General features: G+C 36.9%; 1 protein-coding gene across 5 annotated transcripts in view; it reads right to left on the bottom strand.

Annotated features, from left to right (window-relative positions):
• Window positions 1–2507: 2507 nt before the first annotated feature.
• Window positions 2508–12631, bottom strand: part of LOC107681038 (uncharacterized protein YMR317W-like) — a 32629-nt gene continuing 22505 nt past the window's right edge. For all 5 annotated transcript variants that reach the window (XM_016477172.1, XM_016477174.1, XM_016477175.1 and 2 more), the window contains 2 exons: window positions 9819–9938; window positions 2508–3182 (listed from right to left, as the gene is read on the bottom strand). In XM_016477172.1, coding sequence (XP_016332658.1) covers window positions 2985–3182; window positions 9819–9938 — 318 coding nt within the window. In that variant the 3' untranslated portion in view covers window positions 2508–2984. The remainder of the gene's footprint in view (window positions 3183–9818; window positions 9939–12631) is intronic.

Genomic DNA, 12631 nt, shown 5'->3' with positions numbered 1-12631 from the left:
GAGGACGCATTGTCTAGTTCCCTACTCAGGGAACCATGGTTACATAAGTAACCTGAGACGTTTTTATTGATGCTAAAACGTACAATTTAGACATATTTCAACATTTAAAATGTACAAATCACTACGTATTTTTAGCTAAAAAACATAAAATATTTACGTATCTTTTATATCATTAAGATATTCGCCTAGATGCATTTTTATAATTTTATCAATAAGCGATTCAGGTTTTTAGACCCCTTAACCTACCCCCAAACCGAAACCTAACCATTTTATCGCGAATATAAAAGGATATAAAACACAATTGACCGAAATATGCAGGAAAATAACCATTTTAGTAACTATAGGATTATAAATATTTTTATGGTTGCTAATCCCACTCCTACATTACTATTTCTGTACAGTATAAGAAAAACATGACAGACAGATAAATGCAATTACAATCATTTATCTATTGCAAAAATTTCAAAAGCATGTACCAAAAGTAATCCAAATGACGATGCGTTGCAGCCGCAGTCCTCTCTGGCGGAATACAGAAGGTTTGTGATGTGCAGAGCAGAAGGCAAGAGGCAATGAGTGTTACATTTTCCTGCCGTAAAACCTGTCGTTTGAAGCGGCAACATTTGCATTTGTAAAGAGAGGCGCGGGCTTTGCTGCTTACGGTCACTGGACTCGCTGCTCAGGATGGAGATGAAGATCGCCGAATAAAGGCTTGGATTTGGGTCTGTTCCTCGCAGTCGTATGGATTCTGAAGATTTGGATTAGGCCTACAGCGCACGAATAAAATTGTTTCATTTCGTAATTATGTTGCGTTTTTGGTGTATTTTATAGTTCTATTGTCAGTCACAGCATGTCGGAGAAAACGCCTTTTGTGGCCCATGGCAAACAAAGTAAACATTACATGACAAGTAAAGGTTAAACGATTGCAGAAATGTTATTTATTTTAAGGGTTTAAAGTTAAGTCTTGTTCAACATGTGGGCCTATTCTTGGAAATGAGCTGGCAGCAGAAATCACAGAACAGAACGAAATGTTATCATTTCATATAAAGTAAGCGAGTAAACAATTTAATAATGCAATTGAAAACATAATATGACAACTAAACACAACAACAATAATAAAATCAATGCTGCGATTTCAATATTCATAAAGATTCATTTTTGGGTGTCGTCAAAACTTCAGTTTTGTACGTTTAAATGCTGAAAATATATCAGTATTCAAGTTACTAAATTCAAGGGTTTGCTTTCTTCACCCTTCAGTGTGTGAATAATTACCTATATATTATATTATATTATAATTTGAAATTGTGAATGCCCAGTTAGGAAACCCTGGAACAGAGTATCAAAATCGGACAGACAAGTATTGACTGGCCAATATTGATTTTGTTCAGGCACCATTAATGCAGCTTTTGACAGAACTGTGTGTCTGCAGTAAATGGCTTAAGTAATCAGATTTCAGGCCTATTTTGTACTCTAAATGAAAACTGATTGTGAAAAAAATTACAACTTTGAGGGTTTTGCAAGGAAGGGTATTTTAGAGTTGAGTGCTTGGAGAAAGAAGCCATGTCAGATAGATGTTAAAACCCACAGAACCTAGATATGAATATTATTATAGACACTGTTCTATTATGAATTTGCATTTTTGAGTTCAGTCATTACAGAGAAGTGTCTCGGACATGCCATATGTTTTTTTATTGAATGAACTGAAAAGGCCATCTTATATCAATGGCACTGTGATTGTATAAATGTGATGTGGACAGCAGGGGCGGCGTTTCCGTATGGCAGAGTAAGGCAGTCGCCATACCCTAGCCCAGTCAGGTGTGCCGTGGAAAATCCAAACTCTCTATTATATTTCGTTATTATTGTTTTAAATCACTGCTATTGGTCTTCCTTATGTCTGTTTGAGGGTTTTACAAATATTTAACCAATGAAAAGCATTCAAAAGAGCTTGTCACTAAACTTTTTAACTCTATGGATCCTCAAACTGTCAGCAAAACCTTTTAACTTAACCCTGCTTCCATTCAGAACAAAGCCTGGAGATAGATCTCGGCTTGTTCGCAATGCAATGGTAAATAATAAATGATGTCTGAATAAATACAGCGTTTTCTTCACTAAAACACTGTCTATAGAGGCTGATTTTTTGTGTGTGTGTTTGAAGAGTGGAGAATAGCTTTTGCTGTCTAGTTGTAACCAATAGGCTACTTTTGTAGGCTACGTTTTAAATATCCTGTGTATATAGCGCTTCATCGTCTGTCATGAAGTGTATTAAACGACATGAAAAACGAAGCGCCCATATAGCTACAATAAATGTTATAACCTGTAAGTTGATGAAAGCGTATAATGCGATGCACTTGCTGCCTCAGATGCGGTCGTTGTAATGACAGACAAAACACAGATCTCCGTCATTCGCTGATCAAAAACCTTGTTAACTCCATTTGAGCTTGATTTTCATAAAATGTTAAGTGCAAGTGTCTGATAAAGCCACATACCAACTCTGACGACGCAGTGTTTAATTATATTTCAGTGCTTAGTAATGTGCATACCCCCCACCCCCGATTTACACCACTGCCATACCCTATGGTTTTGTGAAATGCCGCAACTGGTGGACAGTAGGGCCAATTTCAGAGCAATCACTATTTGACTGGATGATTGTACATAAAAGTGCACTAATAATTACGTCAGTTCTTATGCTCTTATTGGGTGAATGGTATAAAAACAGTTACCAACTGGTCAGATTTCACAGCAAAATAAGAAAGAAAGGGAAAAAATGAATGAGTCTGTTGTATAGAGCTATTATTACTTCTTACTTTTGATTTTGGGGTGAAACCTGACCTTGAGTTTGTAAGCAAACATCATTTTACTATTCATTCATTTCGATTAAAATTACTTTGTGCATCTTCAATTGAGGAAGATGCTTGACGTGTGCTGCCTTTAATAGGCTTTTTAATGTGCAGTCACAGTTACGATCAGTCCAGGCTCTCTTGTAAGCATCACATGTGTGTCTCCTGGGGTTTCATGGAGGTGGGAACATCTTGCATGGAGATCCTGGTCTGTGTGATCAGAGATGCCAGCCTTGTCTTGTAGTCTCCTTGTGGCTCTGAAGGAAGTGCCTCTCCACACGCTGGCTGCCCGTCTGAAGCTCCTCTACCATCTGCTTGGGTTTCATCGCAGAGCGCACTGCTGACAAACTGAAAACACACATGCTGGTTACTAATGAAATGCGAGCCAAGTGTCAAACCATTAAACCATAATGGTCTCACAAGTCCTCACATTTCTCAGAATCGAAAGGAGCGGAAAAAATATATTTTGCAAAAAGAAAAGTAGGCCTCTTTTAGAGTTGTGATAATGCAGACTCACACCACCCACTCCTAAATTAAGCATGTACAATAATAATAGAATGTCATGAGGATGACACACACATATTGATCTTAATTGATTTTACTAACATGATAATATGTGTGAATACAGGATGAGTTGATCGACTCTAATGACAGAATGTGTTACTGTGGTGGTACCATGGTAAAGTGATGGCATCAAGTGGTAATACCATGATATTGCCATATTAAGGTATTTACATCAAAGACTAAGGTATTTTCTAAATGAAAACAGTGCTATTTAACCGTCTGATAGGCTATAAATCACCCTTATCCCTTCCTATCCATCTTATCATTCATTACAGCTACCAGTTTACCTGCTGTCTATTAGACTCCCTCTTGTCACATGTCATCCAAGCCATCAAAGGTATAATGAGATCACATCTCAACTACAGAATCGTTCAGAGAGTTGAGCTCTGATACTGCGGGAGCTTTTCATGACACAGTTACAAGTACTTATTAATTTATCTGTCTGTGCTGTAATGACAACTTGTGAGCACATAAATATAATTACAAAGACTCAAAACATCAAGACGCCATTTACAATAGTTTAGAGATGAAAAAGCACAACTATGATTATATACAAATGTTAAATATATACTATTATATGTATATACGATTTGCATAATTTCAGAATAGGCAAACATTTTAACGTAACACAGCAATTCAGCAGTATTTTTTATTATTATTAATGTCTTTATACTGTTAAAATCTGTTATTTTGTAAGGCAACCTAAATATATATATATGTTATATTAACATTTACATTGAATCATTTAGCAGACTTTTATCCAAAGCGACTTACAAATGAGGACAATAGAAGCAATCAAAATTAACAAAAGAGCAATGATACGCAAGTGCTATAACAAGTCTTGGTTAACCTAACACAGTACACAAAGCAAGTTTTTTTGTGTGTGTGTGTGTGTGTGTGTGTGTGTGTGTGTGTGTGTGTTTTATATATATAATAAATCAAAAGAAAACAAGTAGATAGAATAGAAAAAGAATAGAGAAAGCTAGGGTTAGAGGCCTTTTTTAAAGAAAACAAGCAGTTAGAAAATTAATAGTGCGCAAGTGTTAGAGGGTGAAGTGTTTTTTTGTTTGTTTGTTTTTTATAATAAAAAACATAAAACATTTAATTTAACAAACATAATATTTAATCCCCTGGTTTCACAGACAAGGCTTAAGCTAGTCCCAGACTAAAATATCTTGTTCTGACATATCTTAAAATATGTCAGTGCCATTGTTCTTTGTCAAGATGCACACCTGTAACGTTTTCTTCTAATGCATTTTTGTAAAAGCTGCTTAAATATCTTAATTTAACTAAGGCCTAGTCCTGGCTTAAGCTAAAACCCATCTGTGAAACCGGGCCAATATGTCTGAATCAACCTGACTAAATTTGAATATGCCAATGAATGCAATGTTTATGGGTCAGATCAGGCAGGAATATCAGCTTAATGTCAGCTGTTGGCAAAAGGCTGAAAAGCATACAAGCAAACTCATGACTGCTGTTAGTAATTTGCTAATGTCAGTCTATCTATGTAAATAAAGTGCTTAGATTAGATTAACAGCGGTCAACATCACAAACATTAATACGCACATAGCTTGTCTAGTTAAGTTGTCACATTGACGGCTTGAATCCGTAAGCAAATAGCTTTCATAAACTCATTTACAAATTTAATGAGCCCCTTCATTTGTCGAGGTGATTTATTTCTTAGAGAATAAAGCAGAACTCCTCCACATATACAAAGTCATAAAATGAGTGTTGATAAGCTGTACACAAAATAAATGGCCCTTCCGGGAAAAAAAAGCCTTGGAGTTTTCTTTGGATGAAAACCTTGAACAAATCAACCATTTTGCTTTGCTCAATAAAGTACTGCATGACAGCGAGAGAATATTAATGTGATTTATCCTCGCAGCCCAAACAACACAACAAAGTGAGCAGAATTTTCTTTGCACATAATGCGCTCTTTTAAGATTAGTTCATAAGTTAGTTTACAAATTTCCATCCACAAACGCTTTTTGGAACCAATGTACAGTTTTAAATGTGTCATTTAAAAGGTATAATGTTAAAGTTCATTGCATTCATGACATAATTAGTTAATGGGGTCATGAAATGGAAAATCTAAATGTTCTCTATATTGTAATTATTGCAGAAAGCAATCAATCTTGTCAGTGATTTGATTTCTGCATTTTCACCAAAACTCCCGTTATATACAATGACTTGGTTAATACTGCTCAGTGAGTCTCTTATTTACATTGTTTTCACTGTATTTGTTAAGATGGAAAAATAAGGAGATCATTACATTGTGTGCTGAGTAGACATGACTGTGTCCGGCTACAGTGCAGCGCTGCAACCTTTGATGCAACCAGAGTAGCTCTGAATATGATGCTGCAATCAACACTTTTCACGATTATTAATCTTGGCGGCTGTAATAGTAAAAACGCAGTTTTTGAGAGAATTCCCCATGTAGTGCTCATTTCATATGCAAAATGTTAGCCAACCACAGCAGTGGGTGTTTTGATTGAAGTCTTACACAAACACACCCCTTCCACCGGAGAGTTCAAATTAGAGGCTAAATTCATGGTAGAAAATGACCATTTACGTCTTAACTATGAAAGTGTTCAATCAATCAATCAATCAATAAGATTATTAGTGCACCTCAGGAAACACTTTTATCTTACACAAGCATCACGGCAGAATAGCCAGAGGAGTAGTTCTTTACATTAACTATTTCATTTAAAAGTGGTCTATTAAGACTCCATTTAGTCACAAAAAAAAACTGTCAATATTAGTCACAAGGCAACTTTCCAACCATTCAGAAGCATTGCATTTTACGTCATGGCACTGACAGTGCTAGAGGTTATAAATTAATGACAGACATCTCTTCTAGATTCAGGAAGAGCTGTCTGACAGACAATCCCCATCCGTCCTTACTGTGAATGTGTTGACAGATCGGCTCACTTACATTTGCCAATCATCTAGATTCCCACACCTGTGGATCACTGTTTCATGAATTTTCTGTTCCAGTTGATTGTGATTATAGGATGAGGATTTTTTACATGTTTAAATGGATTTTCAGCCAATTAATTATTGGAGCATAACAGAGCATTACTACATATACAATTGTATACGTACATGCATAATTAATAATTAAGACAAACAAAGGGTAAATTAGCGTGAGTGCGCAATTCCAAAACAGCGCTGATGGGAAATTTCGAAATTTCTGCGAGTGATTTACTGACAACATGCAAATTAAAGAACACAGACGCAACATCTCATTTACATATCGACCAACGCAATATACCAAGCGCAGCGCAAATTAGCGTAGTGGCGAAAAAAGCAGAGCCGATGCTCATCAGGTGCGGGTGATCTACTTACGACACAGGCACAAAATATTTTAAGACGTGCTTTTTTGGGAATTAAATAATGGTGCAAATACCTGTAATTTGACGAGGGCAAATATTAGAAAATCAAGTTGCGTGATCATTTTAATACTCTCCTCGCATAAAGTTTGCGTCTGAAAGGGAAACTCCTACAAATGCATATTCAATAAGGTCAGGTGCAAAAATAACTGTGTCCACACCTTTTCAACTCAAATTCTTCACTGCGTGTCTTTAGTAAATCCTGACAGTACTATTTTAATGCCAAAAGACGTTTGCAGTGGCGCAAGCTGTTAGTAAATCTGGCCCAAAGAGTCTATGTGGGGGGTGTCTAGGTGTCAGCACCTTTAAAAAATTAGGTAAAAGTTATTAAACGGTTAGTTCAACTTGTGGACTGTTCAACTGCAACACCCGCTGAGTGCCATTAAACAGCTTGAAAGATCAAAGACCATTTTTAATATAACTCCGACTGGATTCGTCTGAAAGAAGAAAGTTATATACACCTAGGATACTTCGAGGGTAAGTAAAACACAAGCTAATTTTCATTTTTGGATGAAACCCTTTAAGGGTGGGGGGACACAGTAAGAAAAATAGACCTTGTATATGTACAATGATTGAAAGAAAATAATAATTATAAATCATCCTAGCTGACAGAAGCACAACTGTTGTGTTTTTTCAGCCTTCTCTTTCTCTCCACAGCCAAAACGACATGTGAAAAATGTGGGCAACAATAAGAATTCCACTGTAAGAGTCATATAGTGCAACCAGCTACTGAAACATTCACTAGGGCCTTCTGGATTTCACAAAAGAAACATTATTGAGCAAATGTGACAAAAGGCATACCTACGCCTTTTCAGAGGAAATGAAATGAGCCATGAATGTCAAATACGCCTGAAGTTGTTTTTAAATGTCATGGTCAAGGAGAGCCTGGAGAAGTTTGCACATCAGAGAGTGAAATAGATCTCATGTTTTTCTGTAGTCTCCTTCAAAGACAATAGTTTAGTGACAAATCTTGATGACTTTTACTGCCTGCGATTGTATAAAAAGCCTGTTAAGAGATAAACACAGTGTTTAAGGTGTCAAAACACCCGCATCCTCAACCACAGATGGATTTTAAAAGCTTGCGTTCGGGAAGAGTGACGTACACACGGTTGTTACTAGAGAGCTCTGATGGTTATTTTATCATCACTGCTGGCAAATGAAGGGTGAACAATGATAGAAAATGAAGGCACAGTGCAAAATGGGATAGTGTTTACAGAGATCAGAGCAAATGTCAAAGTACACACAACGCTTCTGACTGAACCTTCCATTTTTGGTTTATATTTAAATGTGTATTCGCATTTAGATTTTGTGCTGCATTGCATTGTGGGACATAGCATTCCACACAATGTGTGATTCTGCTGCAAAGCCGCCTGAGTGCAAGCTCTGCGTAAGTGTACATCATAGGGTGCATGGCGGACACTAATGGCACTTTGTGACATTGAGACTAAACACGTTGTGGTCAAACTATGTTTATTCTCAATGCAAGTGAATCTGTATTTAATGCAGTGAAAGTAAAAGTAAATGCTTTTTGGCCACTACTCTATCATTGTTTTTCCCATTTGTCCATGCTGTTAACAGAACAGTCATTAGTGTACAATCCTCAGGCGTCCTATGGATTTCCGCCCAGAATACAGAACTTTACACACCAGAGGATTTATTTATTACCCATCAGAATTATTTCTTTATAAACAGTAGTTGTTTTGTCAATAGCAGTAAGATTTAATTTAATGGAAAAATAATTAGTTTGCATGATTAAAGTCACCTCAGTTGAATAGGTTGTCAGATGAAAAGAGCATTTTATGTGAAAAATATATTTAAAAAAAAAACTGGATGACAATTTTTGTGGTTTGGATTAATCAGCATTTATAAACAGTTTGATACGGGGTGCTATATCAATTTGTAGCAGTAAACAACTTCAGTGACGTGTGAACCTGTGGAAAATGAGAAGCTGCTCTCACAAAAAAAATGTAAAATAAAATTACCCTCACATGAGAAAATACAATTGGCATACAAATGACACCAAACTAGAACCATGTCTGTATGAATTATAGGAAGCAGTGAACCGCTGTTTATTTCCTCCATGAATAACACACTTGGTCTCTCTGAGATTTCTAGAGGCATATGTTGGGTCTATCGGCATCTTATTTTTTCTTATGGCCTATACAGATGGACTGATGTGGGGAATTGCACATGACATTGGATTCTAGTGATACGTGCACTTCCTGGTCCCACTGGGAATAGAGCCAACCCAGCAGCTACTATGAAAAATCACTTCTAGTGGCTCTTCTGAAGTACATATGGAATGTTGACCCATTGATTTCCCTTTTCCTTGATATACGCCCCCAACAGATAATGGAAGAACTGGATTTTGTATTATTCATTTATATACAGATTGTAATTTAATTATTAACAAACAAAAAGTTACCATAAATGTCAAACTATAGGGACTTTCCTGTGCTGGCCATACCGGTTCCACAGCATATGCCTGCATAGTACGACAGAACCTCTGCTGCTGCCTGCAAGAGCTGAAATTGCATTTTGCATATTGTGGTTTAAGCTGTTACCTAATTTGCATAATTCCTTTTGTAAGTCTGGTGCCAAAACAACATAGGAAGTATGTGCACATAAACACAAATGTAACAAATGGTACAGTTTGGTTTTGCTCATTTTTTAAGAAAGGTATACGGCAACAGATTGAATTGCCTTTCACTTTAATGCAAAATTAATTGCATGGAGCTAGTAGGCAAAAGGAGATGCATGAACCCATTAAAATGTTTAAAATTGCACTTATCTGTCTACGATCTTCTATAATGACCCCCTTCATGTGGCATGCATATGCATTGCATATGTCGCATATAAACCCCTTTTTATGCATCGGCTAACTGCTCAAGTTATAGATTTTACACCATAACTATATGCAACATAAAGGGTGTCCCCCCCCCACATTCATTCTGTATGTGATAACATGAACATATGCTGTTAGTCTGATGTTGAGTTTTTGTTCTCTGCACTATTTAGAGAAACGCACCTTGTATTGGTAACGATTGGATTTGTTTCCTTGATGGCTCTTGAAAGGATTTGGGTGGAATTCTTCATCATCTGTAAATCTGGATGTTGCAATAACTGGTCTAATAACTCCAGGCTTTGTCTAAGACAAACAAGAAATATTTCACAAAATCAGTTAAACATCTCCAACACATAGTATATGTCTAGAACTTTGTGCTCTGCCCTCTGCTACTGCTTCAGCAGTAATCAGAAATTCAATATATGAATTAAATTCACGGATATTTTAACATGGAACATCTTTCAGTTGCATGAACCCTGGGATTTCCTCTAAGGCTCTGTTGCAAAAACTAATCTTACATCACCTTTCCTTTTAATTACACTTTTAATCATTTCTGTACTGAGGAGATTAATTGCTGCAGTTTTGCCAGTGGGTTTTTTGCCCAATCTCTCTTGATACAAGACTTCAGCAGCCTCAACAGTTGGAGGTAACAGAGGAGACAGATCTGGACTGCAGGCACGCTGTCGAAGCACGTGCAGAATGAGGCCTAGCAGTGTCTCACTCTAATGACCACAGATTTCCCGGGAAAAGATGTCATTTTCATGGCAGCAGATGCCACTGTACAATCCAAATATATGCCTCAGCCTCAATGGTACCTTCACACATATGCAAGTCACCCATCCCGTGGGAACTGACAGAAGTCTGGATGGGCCCCTTCGTCTTTGGCACAAAGAAATCAATGTCTAATGTCTGTATTTTTTCCCCCAAAACAAGCTGCAACAAGCTGACTCATCTGACCACAGCACGCATTTCCACTGTCTGTCGGATCATCTGAGAGGAGCTCGGGCCCAGAGAACTCGGCAGCATCTCTCCATAGGATTGATGTATGGATTTCTCCTTGCATAACAAAGATTCAAGTTGCATTTCTTGATGCAGTGGCAGACTGTTAAGTGACAATGATTTTCCGAAGTACTCCTGAGCACATATGGCTATATTTAACACGGTAGCATGATGGTTTCTCTGGCAATTATCTGAGGGTTCACAGGTTACACACATTCAACAGAGGTTTCCTGCCTTTCCCTGTACTGACTGAGATTTCTCCAGATTCCCTGAATCTTTTCACAATATTATGATAGATCCTTAACAATCTTGCACCGAGAAATGTTATTTTTGAATGATTTGACAATTATCTCGTTAAGTGGTACAAAGTGGCACAAAGTGATGAGCCACAACTGTCACACCCCAGGACCGTTTGTTGTGTTTTCATCCCCCATGTGCTCTGTGTGACCCAGTTTTTACGTCTATGTCTGATTGTCATTTGGTTCAGGTGTGTCTTGTTAATTATCCTCATTTACCAACCTATTTAAGTTGTGTTCAGTCCACTGTTTGTGGTCCGGTCTGCTATGTCCCTCCCTATGTGTGTGTCTTGCCTGTTCTGTCCTGGATTTACCCTTGTGTGGATTTATTAAAGACTATTTGCATTTATCTTAATCTTCTTCGTGTTTATATCACCGTAGCATGACAACAACACATCTTTGCTTGCGAAGACTGAGTTTTTTTTTTTTTGTGGATACACTCACCTATTACCAGTTTGTCTGCTTATCGTGGAATGTTTCAAAACATTTTAACTTGGATCTTTTCACTTTTAGGTTAGGTTGATTAGAGAAAGCATTGGAAATGTTTTCTTTGTAGTTTTGTCAGTTGATTAAAGATTAAGCAGAATTAACAAATTACAGATTGCATTTTACAAAATGTCCCAACTTTTTTAGAAATGTACGTTACATTCATTTGCACAGTTTAGGGATATGTTGTAGATTTCAAAGCAGCTTTAATTTAAAGCTGTCTTACAGGGTTTTTTTTTTGTTTTTGTTTTTTTTTTTGCTATCATGCATCGGTCAAGACTAGAACCATAATTTTTCTTTCATTTATGAAAGATTTTATTTTATTTTATTTTTCTTTGTCTTTCAGTCACTTGTAAAACCCTGTACTGTATATTTGCAGCACATTTTTAATGCTAACACACTGCTTTGTTAAAAAATGAATGATGCATTACTGCATTTTCTGAGACAGAATTGTTGCTGGTGTTATGCTTGAACAGGCTTATATGTGTGGAGTGTGTTGGTAGTTTGAGAAAGTTTTGGAAGTAAAATTAACTGTTTGGCCAAGATTCATATTTGTAATGCAGACTGTATGGAGAATTTTGAAAAAGTGGCTTCAATATTGATCAGTGCATTTTAGCGATTGAAAAAGACTTTATGTACAAATGTATATTATATGTTTATATAAATATATTTCTTTTTGGAAATGAATATATAATGCAAAAGGCAGAAACCTGCTGATTTATAGTAGTGTTTTGTGTTGAGCACATCAGTGTGTTGTTGGCTGGTGAACAGAGCTCTTCGTGTGTGTGTGTGTGTGTGTGTGTGTGTGTGTGTGTGTGTGTTTTCCCCCTTTTGTTCTCTCTTCTCTTAAATTGCATTTTAGCTCTCAGAAAACACTCTGTCTGTCTGTCTGTGTGTGTGTGTGTGTGTGTGTGTGTGTGCGCGCGCGCACTTGTTTATGCAATATTGTGTGGACAAAATGTCCTCACAAGAATAGTAAAACCTGAATTTTTTTAAATTGTGGGGAACAGCCTGTGGTTCCCACGAGGGAAAAGAATGATTAAAAATAGTAAATGATGTTTATCTGAAAGAGTAACAATGCAAACAGGTTTTCTGTAAGGGGTACGTTTAGGGTTGAGTTAGGGGATAGAAAATATAATTTTGGTCAGTATAAAAGTAATAGAAGTCTATGGAAAGTCCCCACAATTCACAGAAACAAATGTGTGTGTGTGTGTG

The sequence above is a fragment of the Sinocyclocheilus anshuiensis genome, unplaced genomic scaffold, assembly GCF_001515605.1.
Source record: "Sinocyclocheilus anshuiensis isolate Anshui unplaced genomic scaffold, SAMN03320099.WGS_v1.1 scaffold1540, whole genome shotgun sequence".
Taxonomy (NCBI): domain Eukaryota; kingdom Metazoa; phylum Chordata; class Actinopteri; order Cypriniformes; family Cyprinidae; genus Sinocyclocheilus; species Sinocyclocheilus anshuiensis.
The sequence above is the reverse complement of the archived record's forward strand: the minus strand, read 5'-3'. Positions and strand labels throughout refer to the sequence as shown.